The 18,716-nt window shown below is 37.0% G+C and overlaps 1 protein-coding gene across 2 annotated transcripts; it reads left to right on the plus strand.

Annotated features, from left to right (window-relative positions):
- The first annotated feature begins 699 nt into the window (after positions 1-699).
- STARD4 (StAR related lipid transfer domain containing 4) lies at positions 700-17,640 on the plus strand. Of its 2 annotated transcripts, none has more exons than XM_033178948.1 (6): positions 700-924; positions 5,682-5,795; positions 7,059-7,108; positions 11,601-11,727; positions 12,578-12,692; positions 13,585-17,640. In XM_033178948.1, the coding sequence occupies exons 2-6, from the start codon at positions 5,691-5,693 to the stop codon at positions 13,803-13,805; spliced, it is 618 nt and encodes a 205-aa protein (XP_033034839.1). In that variant the 5' UTR covers positions 700-924; positions 5,682-5,690; the 3' UTR covers positions 13,806-17,640. The 2 variants fall into 2 exon arrangements, with proteins under 2 accessions (XP_033034839.1, XP_033034838.1); XM_033178947.1 differs by having other exon boundaries at positions 701-915; positions 5,679-5,795.
- The last annotated feature ends 1,076 nt before the right edge of the window (positions 17,641-18,716 follow it).

Below are 18,716 nucleotides of genomic sequence, written 5' to 3' on the forward strand. Positions count from 1 at the left end.
CTCTAGCAAAGGAAGAAATTCACTGTTTGCCAAGCATCCCATCAGATGGGTGAATTCACAGCCACTGGAAGAAATGTTTCTCATCTTCGAGTAAATGGAAACTCCAACACTGTGCAGTTGCTAAATCCACTTGTCACACCCCCTCCTTTTCTCTACTTCTAAGGTTGCCCTCTAAACTCTTTATCTGAGGGTGGAAACACACAAACACATTTGGCTAAAGGTCAATTCACGCAGTGGCAGTGACTTTCGTTTATATGCATTTTCCTTCCCAGCTCTCTCAGTCAGGCTAAACAGGAGGCAGAGAGCTCGTCCCCCTCTGCATGGGCGCTTTTTCTTACTTGACTTTTAGTCTTGGGAGGAGTAGCCTAGTTTCGTGATACTAGCATAACCCAAGCGGGAAGAATTTGGACCAGTCTTGTCCCTCACTGTGATCCTTCACTTCGCCTTCAGTTTCAATTTCTCCCAGTCGGTTTACTGCCGACAAAATTCTTTCACAATTAAGTGCTCACAGGACAACCCAACCAATCCAAACCTGCAGGCAATGTTAGACACCCAGGGAACCCTGGCGCGGATGGAACCCAGCCCATACCCACGCGGAATCATTCCATTTATCGGGGACCAATGAGCCCTCCACACGCTCCCGCGTCAGCCAATTGGAGCAAGCGCACGTTGTTCCGGCCACCTCCTCCCAGCCCCCGGGAGCGCCCGAGTTCGGGTCAGGGGGCGGGACTGGGGGGCTCGGCCCGCCTGGCTCTGAGCGCTGGGTGGCTTCCAGTTGGCTGCGACCAGAGGTGACTTACGTGTTGGCTGCTGTCGCCTGCGCCTCGGCGGGCCGGGAAGCTGAGCGGTACTGCTGAAAGCGGTGTGAGGTGCTCAGTAGCGCGCCATAGCTGCTTCCACGTCCTTGCTTCACCTCAGCTAAAGGTAGGAAGAGCCACGGAGCCGCGGCAGGATTGGGGTGGCCTGTGGGGAGGGCGACTGTGGCGCCCGGGCCGTCCTGCCAGGTGCGTCTTCTGGACCTGCTCCAGACCGTGGAACGAGGGAGCCCGCGGTGGACGTTGGGGATGGCGGGCCCCGGCGTCCGGGCGGGAGTGGACCTCACAGATGAAAGAGAAAATTGAGCCCCAGGGAGGGGAAGGGGCGAGCTGGAAGGATCCCAGGGCTTGCAAATCGCCCCTGCACGCCGCTCACCTATTTAAGTACTTGGAATCCATTAAGCCTCAGTGTCCTCAGCTGTTAAATGGGAGAGGGGCGGTGGTAATCCTGCCTGATTTGGGGCAGTCGTGTTTGTTGGAGGGCACCGCGCCTCCTGGTTCTTAGGAGGTGCACAGACAGCGCTGGGGCAGCCGCGTCCCACCAGGCTTCGCGGAGGTGATGCCAATGACAAGAGACAAAGTTTTCCTAGGGCTTCCAAGGTCCCTGCTAAATGTATTAACTCATATAATTTCTCACTAAATTAGTGTCATTGTTTTCCCTAATTTGCACTTAAAGATTACCTTAGATTTTTGGGTTCAGCAGCCAGGACAAAATTTGACAAATTCATGGTGGGCCCAGGTTTTTTATATGAAGTCTCTTCCAGCCTGTGATCAGCTTCCACCGTTTTACAAGATAGAGCTTTAGGCTCTGAAGTCAGACGCCTTGGGTTGGAATTCTGGCTCCATCACTTGTGAGCTGTGTGATCTTGGACAAGTGACTCAACCCTCCTGTTGCTATTTTCCCTTTCTGTGAAACAGGGGCAATGATAGATGGACTCTGACTGTTGTGAGGATTACATAAAATAATGCAATGTAAAGCAGCCAGGACTGAGCATGTAGTAAGTGATCAATAAATGTTAGCTATTGTTATTTAAAAATCAAGTACAGAGCATTAGGTTTTTTAAAAATCAAGTATTAGAGTATTAGGGGTTTGAACAGTAAGTTGGATCATTTTTCATGTTGTAGAAATATACTTCCATGTTGCGTTTCTTTAAATAGTGAGCTCCTGCCAGAGCCAGTCTCAAAAAATGAGAAACTGCTGTACTTGTCTGAGTTAGAAAACTTAACAGTTCAACATTGATTGGAAATCAAGCATATGCTGAAATTTTTATGTTAGTTAAAAAATATAATTTAATTTACAAAGTTTGTGTTTGTACGTCATTGGGGAAAGTCCATGGCATGTTAAACTGAAGCTGTTCCTGGAAGTGAAAATCATATTAATCACGTAATGCAAGGTTAGACCGTTCTGATACCTGCATTTCTTTAACAAGTGAATTCTGACTTAGTCCAACAGATTTTTATGGCATTCACTTTATATTAGAGGTTAAATGTTTTATTATGTTCCATATTTCAAATAGAACCTATGCCATCTCACTGTGACAGATAGTTGAAAGTAATTGGAGTTGGTTTGGTCAAGACTATGGTGCTGATAGATGGCCTCAAGAAAAGTTTTAACTTGAGACAGCTGCCATCCCTATGATGGCAGCTACTGTCACCACTAGTGATCGCTTCAAAAACATGTACCTAGAAAACATGAACCAAAAGGTTAAAGGAAGAACATGGAGGTGGACATTACTCAGCATTTGGCCATGGGACTGACAAGAGTATTACATTCTGATAAGGTTAAGTGGTGCCTGTTCTCACTGACATGTAAATGTTAGAGTTGGATAATTTCCTGATATAAGGTCGAGGTAAGGGAATAAAAGACTGAATTAGTAAAAGGAAGTTCAGAATGGTATTTAAAACATTTTCCTGACATTCTCCACAGTTAGAGATTACAGGAGGGCAAATTAGGTGTTTTCCTCTCAATTAATTTCAGTACCCTGTTATATTAGGAGAGAGAGCCAAGACCTTGATAACCCAAAATTCTCCGCCTAGCCTTCTTGGTTCTAGAATATATTAATATTTTGAGAGATGCTCAATTATGCCTGTTTACACAGAGGTAGCAATTTTGATGGCAACCATTATTTCATTATGGACTTAATCTTGATGAAAATAATCCATGCAAGACTTAACTGTCTGGTTAAATACTTTGCTGGACATATTTAATCAGAGAGATAACTTTCTGATTTTGTACTTCTTTCTTTTCCTTTCCTACCTCCCACTGCACCACTCTTAAGAAGACTATTAATATAATTATTTAATGTTTTAGTTTTTGTTGTTATTTCTGTAAAAGCTTAAGGGTGGAATAAGTCAACTTTGAGAGTAGAAACTGGATTCCATCTGTTTCTGTAGTTCCAGGACCTGGTATATAATAGATGCTTGATAAATATTTAATAGTAGACCTCCTTGAGAAATTGTGTTTCATTATGGTAATGGCAGTTTTAGTTATTCAGAAGCTCTAGGATTTGTGTAAATGGGCATACTTTAGATATCTTGAGGTCTTCCATAAGTGAGAATAGTAGCTTATTGTCTATACATTTTTCCATTTTTTATTCACTGTGTTCCTACTGAATGCTAGACATAAGGAGAATAATATTGAAGAAGCCACATTTCCTGCCCCCCAAAGATTTTACAGTTAAATAGGAGAAGATAACAAGTGAGTAATTACAGTACAGAGTTGCTGTCAGAAAATATTGGAGGCAGAACTAACCCAGGTTCAGGGGAGTCTAGGAAAGATAAGTGGAAATGAAGTAATGAAAATATGCCACATTATAAAAGGACCTGTAAGCTATAGTAAGGAGCCTGAACTTTATGCTGATCAGTATGAATGAATGATTACTAAGCCAAGAACCTTAAAATTGCAGATTCTTATCTCTTCTAGGTAGCTTTCTAGGTAACTTTCTGTGCGCTGGATTTGCCCAATGATAATGTTTGCTTATGATAATAATAACTTTCCATTTCACCTTTGATTTCTATCAAAACTTTTGAATACTCTTATCTGCCAACCACAGGAACCTAGCAGGTGACCTTTGGGTTTGAAGAATATGTTTAATCATAGTAATCCCAGTAACAGATAAATTAAATCTCTTTTACAAGCCTTCTGCAAGAACTTCTGCTTGTTTATGGCATACTCTTGAATAAAGTCATTGTACTGGCTGTCAAGTTGACAGCCTCTTGAATGGAAATTGGGTACATTCTTGAATGAGAAACTTTTTGAATGAGCTCATCAACTTTTCATCCATGGATTGGATCTATACTTATTATATATTTTGCATCACTTATATAGGTCCTAAAAGGTATATTGAATTTTCTTTGTATACTTTCCCATGTTTCTACATAATTTTAGTATTTATAAATTTTAATGGCTTATATGCTCTAATTAGTGGTATTTAAATATTGGCTACAATCTTAATTTATTTCTGTCACTTTAATTTTTAGATCACTTCGTTCTGATCCCTGGCTAGACAACAGAATAATTAGTGAGACTATTTTAAAGGACCTACATTTCTGAGGCCCATTCCAGAACAAAGCCATTGAATCAGACTATTTGGCACTGGGCCCTAAAATGTAACACCTGAAAACAGCAACAACTAGTACAAAGTATAAAAAGGTGATTCTAATGCGTGCATTTGTAGTTGATAACTGCAGCCTTATTCCCATAGAGGGTGAGGCTTGAGCTTTCATTTAGATGTTTTCTTGACCTCCTTTCCAGCAATTTGATGATTCTGTAATGCGCAACTTTACCCCTAAAACTCTTTTCTTCTTTAGCCTTTTACTGAAGATGGAAGGAGTAGAGATAGAATAGTGAAAAATAGGAATTATGCTAAGAAATTGGTGCCCTGGCACCAAAAGAAGACAAAGACCAAGAAATTCTTGTTTTGAGGCAGTAACACATCAACAAAATAAGGGCCTACTATGTGCCAGGCAGTGTTCTAGGTGGTGGAGATATAGCGATGAATAAGACAAGGACCTCTATGCTATTAGTTAGGAATGAGGTGGTCAAAGAGTAGAATCACACACCTATAAATAAGTTATTATATTGTCTGATAATGATAAGCACTATGAAGAAAATAAAGATGTTAATGGTAACTTCAGAAGGCTTTATGAAGGATAGGAGGTTTAAACTGAAATTTGCCTTACATTGTTATTAGTGATGCCAAGATTTGGGATCTAGCAGTATCAAAGACCCCCAGTCACTGATAAGCTAGCCTGTTTGAGGGACAGAAAGAAAACCAGTGGGACTAGAACACTGTAGACAATGAGGTATGATGGTGTTAAAAGGAACCTATTCCTACTAAGGTCAATTTCAAGCCTTTTGACTTGAGAACTTGGGCTCAATTGCCATTTTAATAGTAAATTGTTAAAATGAGGTGTACTGTGGCAAATTGAGGAAAGCCAGGGGAGGCAAGAGATTCCATTTAGGCTTGAAGCTTTAAGTAGGCTTCTGGATCTGGGATTTTTTGAGCTCATTGGAACAATGAGGACTGCAGGTAAATGTTTGAGAGTTAACAACACATATATAAGAGAGATACAATCCCTTCCCCCTCCTCCTGACTTCCCTTTTACTTTTTTATATGAGTGATTTTAATTGTAAAAAATATGTAATTCTCACATCTGGCTATGGGTTATTCATCTTGGGAGCAATTAGAAAAAAACTATGCCCAGGTCCTACTATCAGAGATTGTGATTAGTTGATTTGGGGTGAGGGTAGCTATCTTTTATAACTCTGATAGGTTATTATATTGTGAAGCCAGATTTGAGACCCACTGGTCTATTGCCTCAAACTGTGGTATTTGCTGATGCTAATTTTGGTCTCCGTAACAGAGAGAAGTAATGGAAGGCCTGTCTGATGTTGCTTCTTTTGCGACTAAACTTAAAAACACTCTCATCCAGTACCATAGCATTGAAGAAGATAAGTGGCGAGTTGCTAAGAAAACGGTAAATGAGTTCAATTACTTACATTTGGGGTATATCTTCTATCTAATGAATTGGCTGATGACTTTTAAAATTAAATGGAACGATATGGACAAAGACCATACTTTGGATGGATATGCAAGATAAATAATTGAGCTAATAAAGTTGATGGTCTAATGTCACACAAAGGAAGAAATATATCAGTAGTAATCCTATACTGCTTTCCTTTTTTTTTTTTTTTTTGAGACGGAGTCTCACTGTGTCGCCCAGGCTGGAGTGCAGTGGCTGGATCTCAGCTCACTGCAGGCTCTGTCCCCCGGGTTTACGCCATTCTCCTGCCTCAGCCTCCCAAGTAGCTGGGACTACAGGCGCCCGCCACGTCACCTGGCTAGTTTTTTGTATTTTTAGTAGAGACGGGGTTTCACCGTATTAGCCAGGATGGTCTCGATCTCCTGATCTCGTGATCCGCCCGTCTTGGCCTCCCAAAGTGCTGGGATTACAGGCTTGAGCCACCGCGCCCGGCCTTCTATACTGCTTTCATTAGCTCTTTGGATATTAGACAGGAGAAGAGGCTCATGGCAACTAGACCTAAAGAATAGCCTCTTAAGTCAGCAAATAAAATGTATCATTATCAATTTAAGAAAGTGTAGTACTTGATAGTTTGGAAGAATTTCATATATCAAAAAGCCTATGAAGGTAGCTACTTAGTATTCCTTTTTACTAATATGACTTGCCCAAACTATTACATGGGTGGGTTGAATGTTGCTAGAACCAATTCTGGAACCCAGGACACTTCTAGTTAAGTGCTCTAGCTATTCTGATATTCAGAATTACTTGGGAAATGATGAGGAAAAAATGTAGGGACTAATTCATGGTAACACTATCATAATAAATGTGAATTGTTTAATTTTTTAAAAGTTATAAACAATTTCAGAATGAAATACTGTTCCTAGTGTTAAGAGTATGAATGTATCAGTAATGGTAAATAGATAAGATAGGACTAAGATAGTGCCATCATTGAATCGTACAGTGTTTGGATCTCATTAAATACTACTGAAAATATTTTTTGGAGGTCTGTAATTTAAGTACAATATGAAGAACTTCAGGATAAAGAAGCAATTCAAATACAAATCCTTTTTTGGTGTAGATGACTTTTATGTATTCTGAAAATGTACTGAAGTTTTATTTTAATGCAGCGACAAATCCTCTAGGTTTATAAAATTATCAGTTTTGTGTCTAGGGTTCCACCTATGTAATTATTACCATATAATGTTTTTATTTTTCTAGAAAGATGTAACTGTTTGGAGAAAACCCTCAGAAGAATTTAATGGATATCTGTGAGTACCTTTTTATAAATTTACGTAGCTCTTAAGACATTTCGAAACTTATATGCATTGTCACTAAGTAGTCATTGCTAGTAAGATTTAGCTTTTTAAGAGTTTTTTAACTTTTTTCTTTTTGAGACAGAGTCTCACTCTGTCACCCAGGCTGGAGTGCAGTGGCACGATCTCGGCTCACTGCAACCTCTGCCTCCTGGGTTCAAGCGATTCTCCTGCCTCAGCTTCCCAAGTAGTTGGTATTAAGGCACCTGCCACTGCACCTGGCTAATTTTTTTTGTGGTTTTTAGTAGAGATGGGGTTTCACCATCTTGGCCAGGCTGATCTTGAACTCCTGACCTCGTGATCCACCCGCCTTGGCCTCCCAAAGTGCTTGAGCCACCGTGCCTGGTGATTTTTTTTAACTTTCTGGAAAGCACATTGGGCTTATGAATTCAGAGCCTTAAAAATGTCCGTGTCCTTTGTGGACTGAGTGGGTGGTGAGGAGGTCATAAATAATGATCTAAAATGGCTGCTAAAATCTGAATTTCTTAGCATTATAAATATGACCCTTCTAAAATTCTACATTTACTCAGTGCTGTAGAACATTTTATCCTAGGAACTTATCTTGAAGAATTTATCAGCAAGATAACAGTGCTTTAAGTACTTGTTCTTCTATCACAGCATTATTTATAATATTAAAAATTATAAACCTGAATAATCAATAGTAGGAAACGACTCAGTATGAAATATCTGTGATAGAATATGATATAGCCTTTAAAAACCACATTTTTGAAGATTATTTAATAACATAAGAAAATAATATATTGTTTTTTAAAGCTTGTAGACACAGTTGCCTTGCATACTTGGAGTAGAATGTTCACATCCTTAAGACTCAGCCATTTTTCAAAATAAAACTGCTGGACCCTGTTAGTATATACAGAATGTTCTGAAGTGTAATGTCAAAGATAGTATTTCCAGAAAGATGAATTTTACACTATTTATGGTGAGGACAGGGAAATTGGAGTTGGATTAAACATTGTAAGCAAGTATGGAAGTTAATTCTTTAAATTAATAATTCCCAGTAAGGGTTGAAAGTGTCAAATGTGCCAAGGGAAGCTTTATGCTTGGAGATCTGAAAAGACTTCATAGAGAACTAATATTTGAGCTAACACTTAAGAAAAGAATAAATATTTCTTAAGGAATGAAAGGGTTCTTGTTCTAGGCAGAAGGAATTGCATATCTACCACATAAACACATATGAGAAACACTGGTGTTTTTTTTTTTCAGATTCTTAAAGGGATATATGATCAAAGGAGGTAGGACCTGATGTGTTGAGTTGGACACAAAGTGCTCTAACTGAGGCAGTAACATGGAAGTCAAAAAGGACAAATGAATGTGAAAGATTTAATGATAGCAATGGTGGTGGCAATGATAACCAACATTTATTGCGAGCCACATATTTTTCTAAGTACTTTGCATTTAGGAAATCCTGATAAAAACGTAGTGACTGATTTGTTCTGACTATGGAAATAGGGTTAAGAGAAGAAGAAGAGCCATTGTGGAATCTAAGATTTTCTAATTTGACTAGATTAATTTGTATTACCTCCAACTACCCCAAGTTAAAGAATACAAGATGGGAGAGCAGATTTATGGTGGGGGAGATAATACAAGTTTGGCTTGAGTTATTATAAAATGATTAAATAGCTTCAAATGCTTAAAAAAAAATTACTGATAGAGCTGAAGCTAATTTCTTATTTCATCTCCTTTCTTTCATCCCCAGAGGTAACTGCTGTCCTGACGTTATGTGTATTGTTCCTGTTTCATACTTTGACCACATATTTATATATATATATAAAAGCATTATTTGGTGTGTTTTTTTTATATTCATGTAGTGTTTGTATGTACATATTTAGTAATTTGCCTTTTTTATTAAATATTATGTTTTCAGGATTTAGCCGTATTATTATATGTAAATCCATTATTTTCCCTCTATGTGAATATACCACAATGTTTTTATCTATGTTTGTAGATTCGCCTATTGATAGATTTTTAGGCTGTTTTCAATGTTTCTCTATAAAGTACAATGCTATAGTAAACCTCTTGGTATATATCTCTTTGTGCACACATGTGTAATTTTCTTTGGGTCTTAGGGATGTATATCTTCCAGCCTTACTAGATATTACCAACTTGCTCTCTAAAGTAGCAGTTTAAGGATTCTCATCCCCCTCCATTTACTACTTAACGAGTTTTTAATGTCTGTCAGTCTGAGGGGTTTTAATCAGATTGTTCTTGTTAGTATTTACTTGATTACTAGTGAAGTTGAAATCTTTTGTATACTTCTTGACATTTCAGGTCAATCTTACCATGTCCTTTGCCCATCGTTTCTTTGGATTTTCTTTTTCTCATTGGTTTGTAGGAGTTATTCATATATCCTGTATAATAATTCCCTGTTTATATGTGTTACACTATCTTCTCCCAGTCTGTGGCTAGTTTTAAAAAATGACTTATGGCCGGGCGCGGTGGCTCAAGCCTGTAATCCCAGCACTTTGGGAGGCCGAGACGGGCGGATCACGAGGTCAGGAGATCGAGACCATCCTGGCTAATACGCTGAAACCCCGTCTCTACTAAAAATACAAAAACTAGCCGGGCGAGGTGGCTGGCGCCTGTAGTCCCAGCTACTCGGGAGGCTGAGGCAGGAGAATGGCGTCAACCCAGGAGGCAGAGCTTGCAGTGAGCTGAGATCTGGCCACTGCACTCCAGTCCGGGCGACAGAGCGAGACTCCGTCTCAAAAAAAAAAAAAAAAAAAAAAAAAGACTTATTTTTTCTTGTGTGGTATGCGTGTTTTTAATTTTAGTTGATCTTTTGTATTATTTGTGTTTTTCTGTGTTTTACATATTCAAGAATCCCCCTGTACTCTCAGGTCACAAAAATGGTATCTCGTATATTTTTCTCAACATTTTAAAGTTTTTCATTTTATGTTTTTTTGTTGTTTTTATGAGACGGAGTCTCACTCTGTCGCCAGGCTGGAGTGCAGTGGCTCAGTCTTGACTTACTGCAGCCTCTGACTCCCTGGTTCAAGCTATTCTCCTGCCTCAGCCTCTGGAGTAGCTAGGACTACAGGCACGCACCACCATGCCCAGCTAATTTTTGTATTTTTAGTAGATGGTCTCGATCTCCTGACCTCGTGATCTGCCCACCTCGGCCTCCCAAAGTGCTGGGATTATAGGCATGAGCCACTGCACCTGGCCCATTTTACGTGTTTTACACAGATATTTAATTTATCTGAAATTAATTATTATGAGTGGTGGAAATAGGAATCTAAGTTTTATTTTCTCCATAAGGATAACTATTGAATCTAGGCACACCATTTATGGAATTGTACATTTTTCCCGACTGCTAAGTGATGCCGCCTTTGAAATATGTCAAGTTCTGACATATTTATGAGTCAGTTCCTTGGTGTTCTGTTCTATTGGCCTATTTCTCTGTTCCTAATAAAAAGTTTTTAAAAGTCAGGGTAAAAATATTCATGTATTAATATGTCAGAGGATAACTGAGGAAAGAATATAAAAATAAATGGAAAGCTTATGGCATTCTATAGACTGTTTTTGGCTATGCTATAGCATGAAGGGACTTTATTATTTTCATTACGACACATAGTATAGCCTTCAGTTCTCTTACTAGGTTTGAGGACAAAGGGTGCATGCTAATAAAAATAATTGGTAGAACATAACTTATCAGAAAAGTTATTGGAATTTATTCCCTTTAGAAAAAAAATAAAAAACCTTTATTAGTTTTTTTTTTTTTTTTGAGATGGAGTTTCACTCTTGTTGCCCAGGCTGGCGTGCAATGATGCAATCTCGGCTCACCACTTTTGCCTCCCAGGTTCAAGCGATTCTCCTGCCTCAGCCTCCCAAGTAGCTGGGATTACTGGCATGAGCCACCATGCCCGGCTAATTTTGTATTTTTAGTAGAGACTGGGTTTTTCTGTGTTGGTCAGGCTGGTCTCAAACTCCCAAAGTCAGGTGATCTGCCTGCCTTGCCCTCCCAAAGTGCTGGGATTACAGTCATGAACCACCACGCCTGGACCACCCTTAATTAATTTTTATTCTTTTTTTTTTTTTTTTTTTTTTTGAGATGGAATCTCACTCCGTCGCCTAGGCTAGAGTGCAGTGGCATGATCTTGGATCACTGCAACCTCCACCTCCAGGGTTCTAGCGATTCTCCTGCCTTAGCTTCCCAAGTAGCTGGAACTACAGGCGCATGCCACCATGTCTGGCTACTTTTTGTAATTTTAGTAGAGACAGAGTTTTGCCACGTTGGTCAGGCTGGTCTCAAACTCTTGACCTCAGGTGATCCACCTGCCTCAACCTCCCAGAATGCTGAGATTACAGACGTGAACCACCCTACCCGGCCTAATTTTTATCCTTACTTTCAAAGTTAGCTATCACTATAAGGGTATGCTGAATTTTTTTATTGTAACAGCAATTGACTTAAACTTTTTTTCTCCAGCTACAAAGCCCAAGGTGTTATAGATGACTTTGTCAATAGTATAATAGACCATATACGCCCAGGGCCTTGTCGTTTGGATTGGGACAGCTTGATGACTTCTTTGGATATTCTGGAGAACTTCGAAGAGGTATCTATTTAGAAACATTACTTTAGACTGTGTGTATGTGCATGAGAGAGAGCATGAGTGAGCCAGAGCATGTGAGCATGAGCATTTGTACATACTTATATTCATTGCTTTGAGAATAGCAGTCACGACAAAGATACCACAAGGGAGTCCCATGCTGCCTCTTAAAAAGTTTGTGTTTCCTCATGCTAATTAATGAGCTAATTAATGAGTGTTAGACTAAGTTTGTTTTCCATGGTAGCTATACCCTTGCTGCTTAAAAGTATATTCAGCATTCTTAATTGTAAAACTTAAGATTCTGAAAGCTAAAATTCTGAAAACACCACCATCATGTTTAGGTTTCTAGGTGAATATGTGCAGCTTTTCCATTAATACTAAGCCAACATCAATGACCAAAGATAAAATGCCACTTTAAATATTCTAAAATTATGTAGCCAAAATGACCTGCTCTCTTTCTATTTTTATTAATTCATTGCTTAATGCTTGAATTTTTTAATTAAAATGTTTGATGTTGTAGTCAGAAGTATTTGTGGATTTTATCTTAAAACTGAAACAGTCTACATTCCCTAATTCCATGTGGAATGTTACATAGAATAAAAGACAACTGCATTTGATTAGAAATTTGGATACTGGATAACTTACACCTCTGTATTTTGATTATGTATCTTCTTCATGGCCATCCAACAGCAGTGCAATTTAGAATAGAGATACAGACCTGTCAGAATCAGTGTAAGAATTATTATAGTTATGAAACATTTTAAATAAAAGTTTCTTTCCAGAGATAAGTTTATGATATATGAAGCTATGTGTGTTTCCTATAGTAATAACACTTGTCTTACCTCTTCTTTTTCAGAATTGCTGTGTGATGCGTTACACTACTGCTGGTCAGCTTTGGAATATAATTTCCCCAAGAGAATTTGTTGATTTCTCCTACACTGTGGGCTATAAAGAAGGGCTTTTATCTTGTGGTAATAATCTCAACGTGTTATGCTTTTTTTCAGTATGGTTTAAATATTTGTGTTTTCTAGGCTGGATGTTTCTTTCCTTGTGAGATATATTTTCAACTCCGACTCTGTAATCGCTAACATTTTTTTGTAAATGCTAAACTCTAGGGGGTAAAATAACAATATCAAAAGGGTTTTGAAATCTTTCTGATAAGTTTTTGTTCCCAGTTACACAGTATCCTCTAAGTCAGAGGTAGCAAATGTGGATCACATGACTGCCTCTAAGAAAGGATTCTAGAAATGGATTTTCTTCTAAGCCACTCTCAGAAAACAGTTTCTTGGTCACATACATAGAAAAACCAGATTTGGTATGTCTTAGAATATTCTTCCTTCCTTGAGCTGTGTTATATTTTTCTTTTCAAGATTAAAAATACTGCCATTGGAAGGCTCCTGTTTTCTAAAACCTACCTATAGGTAAATTAATATTATTTTGTATATAGTATATACTGAAGTTAGCAGTTGTAAGTAAACATGTACTTGTTTATTCTTAACTGACTAGTACCAAAGTATAATATGGTAGTCGCTGTGGGGAATAGTTATAGTACCATGGATTCGATTATTGGCACCTCAAGGCCTGGGTACTACAGCCAGATTTGTAGCTTCCAAGGAGTACTAAGATGATATGATGTCATGTATTCTGAAGGGATTAAAAGTTTCCCCATTACCTATGTCAACCCCTTGTCAGAATCCTCCTTTGTAAGTCTCTTCTTCATTCTGCCATGGTCACTTTGGGATTTAATTTTCATTTATATGGGTAAGAATACATATTTAAAAAAGAATTCTGGTAATATTTTTAAATGAGAGTTTTATGTCAGTTATTGCTATTAATAGTGCTATTTTAAAAATTGTCTTATAGGAATAAGTCTTGACTGGGAAGAAAAGAGACCAGAATTTGTTCGAGGATATAACCATCCCTGTGGTTGGTTTTGTGTTCCACTTAAGGACAACCCAAACCAGAGTCTTTTGACAGGATATATTCAGACAGATCTGCGTGGGATGATTCCTCAGTCTGCGGTAGATACAGCCATGGCAAGCACTTTAACCAACTTCTATGGTGATTTACGAAAAGCTTTATGATAGGCAAAATACATTCAAACTTGTAGTACTATGGATCAACTCTTTCTCTCAGCTACATGGCCTGTAAAAAATTATTGATTCCACTCTTCTGCATAGCCAGTAGAAAAATTTGAAATGTTTTTGGTTTACTGGTACAATGTTTGGTTTTATTCCTAAAGTAAATAGCTATCTAAGAGGGGGCATTTTCATTTTTTTTTTTTTTTTAATTTTGAGACAGGATCTCACTCTGTTGCCCATGCTGGAGGGCAGTGGTATGATCACAGCTCACTGCAGCTTTGATCTGATCACTCAAGGGGTTATTCTACCTCAGCCTCCTGAATAGCTGGGAATACAGGTGCATGCCACCATGCATGGCTAATTTTTGTTTAATTTTTTGTAGCGATGTGGTCACACTATGTTGCCCAGGCTGGTCTTGAACTCCTGGCCTCAAGCGATTCCCCACCTCAGCCTCCCAAAGTGTTGGGATTATAAGCATGAGCCACTGTGCCTGGCCCCAATTTAAAATGTGGAATTTAGTTGATGTCCAAGACTTATCTTGGACTCTTAAAAGCATCAGTCTGTAACTAGAACAAATACATTCTTAGATTTATCCAAGTGCCTAGATATCATTTTATAATGATTAGAATTGAGTATTGTGGGTCCCCTAATTCTGTGGGTGCCTTAAATGAGAATTTCTAAATGATTTTCACATTCTAAATGACTTTGGGTTTTGAACTCTCCATCTAGTTTGCTTCTAAAATGAGAACTTGAGGCAATTCAGGTGTCCAGGCAAATCTTTGTATATATTTATCTTTTTGTGTAGTTGCACACATCTCGAAATCCATTTCAGTGTTTAATGTTAGTTGTTTATGTGTTAGTATTCCTGTGTCTACTGTTTTGTTGTTGTTAATATGGGTAAAGTGAGCCCTGAAATACATGCTGAAATGCACAAAGGTATATAGTATTTCAAGTACATGATAGTTTGATCTGTGTTTTACTTTATTATGTTTTCTTGAGTGTAAAGAAAGAATAAATCATAGTTCTTCATACCCATTTTGACAAAGTGGAACAGTGAAGCTGTTTTTTGCTTTTGTTTTTATTTATTTTTTGCCACTGGCGATGATAGATTTCAAAAAACAAAAGGTGGCAGCAGCACAATGTTCATGGTGAATTATCTCATAGTATCTAGATTGGTCAAGATCTGACAGAAAGAATGCACAAAGGATTCTATATTCTTAATGGTTTATTAATTTACCAGTATCCTTTTCTAAATTGAATGTACTTTTGAATTACTAGATTTCTGCTCCTTTTTTTTTGTTCTGCAATAGTGAAAGAAAACTCAGTAGTTTAGTTTCAGTTTCCATGGAAATTGGTAAATGTTAGTTTTGATTTTCATCTATTTTTTCATTTTTTATTAGTATGGAGTAGGAAGTCTCATATTCTACTGTTCTATCTAGGATGGTGAAATTCCAAAGGTGCCTAACTTGGGTAAGGGATTTGTGACAAGATAGTATAAGGGCTATTATTTCCTGAACGGGATGTCCCTAAAAGCAAGTAAACTGCCCACTATCTCTACTGTAGTGCTCTCTTTGTCCTTATCAACATATACCTCCAATAAATAATAATTACATAATTCACTGTTAAACATGGACCCACTCTAGGTAAAATTACTCTCATGGAAACATTTTCAATGTAAGAATGATGAATTTAAAAATTAGGTTTGAATCACCTAAAATGTATGTGCAGCTTCTAGATGGCCCCTTAAATCTGCTGGACTCTAGCTGTGTACTTTAAAAAAACAAAAACAGCTTTATTGATATATAATTTACATATTATATAATTTACCCATTTTAAGTATCTAATTCAGTGATTTTTTAAATACATATGTAGAACTGTGCAGCCATCAACACAATCTGGATTTAGAACTTTTCCATCATTCCAAAAGATTCCTTTTGTCTTTTTTGCAGACTCATACCTAACACAAATCTAAAGTTTATCACTGTTGCCAGAATAATGACAGCAGGTTTTGTTTGGTTTCATTTTGAAGAGTGGAGGTGTTCATGATTCTAAGCTCAGGAATCTTGTGATCATATATTAAATATGTTATCTCATACTATAATGATATAAAAGCTTAATTATGTGGGTTGGGATGGATATTAACATAAATAATTGAGTCTACTGCTTCTATAGCAATGCTGTAGGATAGAACAATAATGTAAGTGATATATTTAATTTAAAACTAGAAGCCATATTAAAAAATAAAAATAAACAGCTGAAGTTAATTTTAATATTTTATTTAACTCAATACATCCAAAATGTTATTTTAACAGGTAATCGATACAAAGATTTCCTCTGATAGTTTGTATTGTTTCTTGTACTAATTTTTTGAAATCTGGTATGCATTTTACAAATTTGGGCAAGCCACATTTTAAGTGCTCATTAGCCACATGAGGCCAGTGGATACTGTATTGAATAAACAGCACAGTGCTATAGCATATTTATTAATTTGTCTTGTAGTAAGATGAAATAGACAATAATACGGAATAATATCTTAAATGGAAATATTTTCTAGTCTCATTGCTTGATAAATAGGACATCTAAACTTTAGATATAAATCAGTTGTCAATGAAATAAAATTATTGCCAGAAAATATTTTCCGTCAAAGATAAGTAACTTTTGATATGGCAGTTGGTAAAATGAAACAATATAATCTGCCTTCTTGTTAAATGGTTGACTGTTTTCTGTAGCTGATAGGTGGTATGTATTAGAAGCTTGTGTATGTAGGAAAAATTTGGCGTAATACTGTTTTCAGTACATAGTGGCTATTTTTTAAGGAAATTAGTTTCATACAAGAAAAAGATTGTTATAAAAGTGATACTTTTGCATGAAATATTAGTTTGTGTTGATAACTCTTAATTAACCCTTAAAGTTTAAAACAGTACTCAGAAAAAATAATGAGAATCTAGTATTCTGTAGTTAACTAATCTATAATATAAATTGCTAAAGTACTAGGGAGCTTGTAAATGTTAAAAATCTCTATTTCAGTGTTCATTCAGGTTGGATATATTTGAAATTGTAGATTTCTATCTGTAAAATATCTCCTAGTTAATAGAATTTTTTTCCTTCCCCTCCCTTCCCCCTCCTCATCCTTTTTTAACCTAAGGGCATTTTATCAACAATCATGTTGAATTCAGTTAATATCTCAAGCTAAAAAACTATGTAATTGAAGTTGTATCTGGACAAGATTGGGAAACGGCCAATTTAAGCCCTTAATTGTCTATTGAGCTTTTAGGTCTGAGTAATTGCCTTTCATACAGATAAAAGCTTTACCTCTTTTCTCAAGAGTGTAGTGTACTACCATCCTTAGAATCACTTGTTTAAATCCAGTTTCTTTTAATTAAGTGGAACTGTAGTGATGCCCACCCTGTAGAGAAATCAACAGAACCAGAGAAGCTAAGGGACTTAATCAGGTTTCCCTTAGACCTGTGTTGTATAATAGCCTGCCTGGTATATCTTCCATGTGTTTCTTATTCAACTTCCAGAAGTAGAGAAGGTTAGGACTTGAGTGTAGAAGAAACATCAGAATAATTTCAAAAAACAGGAAGTTGGAACTATAATTTTTAATTATTGTATTGTTTTTACAGATTTTACATGTATAAATATTAAAATTCATCTCTTGCAGTTCAGTAAAAGCTATAGTATAGATTTTATTTTTAAGAAGTTTATATAATTCTTTTGTGAACCAATATGTAAAACTAGAATATTTATTAAACTAATATGTATTAGTATCGATAAAATATGTATTTATTTTTAAATTGGTATAAAACAAAATAAAAATTTGTAGACACTCTTAAAATTGGTCATTGGTATTATCTTTGTAATTTAACATTAAGTACTATTTCGTTTCATATGCCTGAATTTAAAGTATGTCATTTAACTTCCTGAATTCTTACAAAAGGAAAATATAAACCTGGAAAATCAAGTTAACAACACACATGCTGATCTCTCCTGCCAGTGTCTCATATAATATTAGCTATTATACAATACTGCTGAATCTTTATTTGCTATTATATATTCAGAACGAATAATGAATATATTCTGCCTTTGTAAATTATGGACAGGATTTATTGTACACATGTTGAAATAATTGTGTTACCTTGATTAGGAATTATGATATTTTGTTTGGAATTGAAAAAAACTAAAAGTGATTACAAGGACACCCGCGATCTATAAGAAGGCAGCTAGGGATGCTGTGGGAAGTACGTAATAGAAAATATGACTATGAAGCAGGGAGTTATTTTCCTCATTTAATAAAACATCTGGTACTATGGTTTGAATATTTGTGTTCCCCTAAAATTCAAATGTTAAAATCCTAACCTCTAAGATAATGGTTTTAAAAGCTTTGAGTGTTGATTAGGTAACCCTAATGAATGTGGTTAGTACCTTTATAGAAGAGGCCCAAGTGTGATACCTCTGTCCTTCTGCCATATAAGGATACAGCAAGAAGGCACCCTCTGTGAGGAAGCAGGCCCTCATAGATGCCAAACCTGCAGGACTGTTCTTGGACTTGTGCCAGAAATGTCAGAAATAAATTGTGATAAGCCATCCAGTTTATGGTATTTTATTACAGCAGCCTGAATGGTAGTGAGAGCACTGGACTAGGAGCTGGGCAACGCTGGTCTATTCCTTCCTCAGCCACTGTGACCTTAGGTAAGCCATTACCTCTCTTGGGCATGATAGCTCTCTTTAATAAACTGAGCTTATTGGATTAAATGATTACTAATATCCTCTTTTAACTCTAGTAATTTTATAATTTTACTCAACAAAACATATGTGAGCACTCAGTATGAGTGCTGTGCTATGAAACTCAAAGTATAATTTTATCTGAGAGAATGGGAAAACACTCAAGGAGTGATTCAACTGCATATTTCA

Source organism: Trachypithecus francoisi, unplaced genomic scaffold (assembly GCF_009764315.1).
Source record: "Trachypithecus francoisi isolate TF-2019V2 unplaced genomic scaffold, Tfra_2.0 Lachesis_group2, whole genome shotgun sequence".
In the NCBI taxonomy this organism is placed as follows: domain Eukaryota; kingdom Metazoa; phylum Chordata; class Mammalia; order Primates; family Cercopithecidae; genus Trachypithecus; species Trachypithecus francoisi.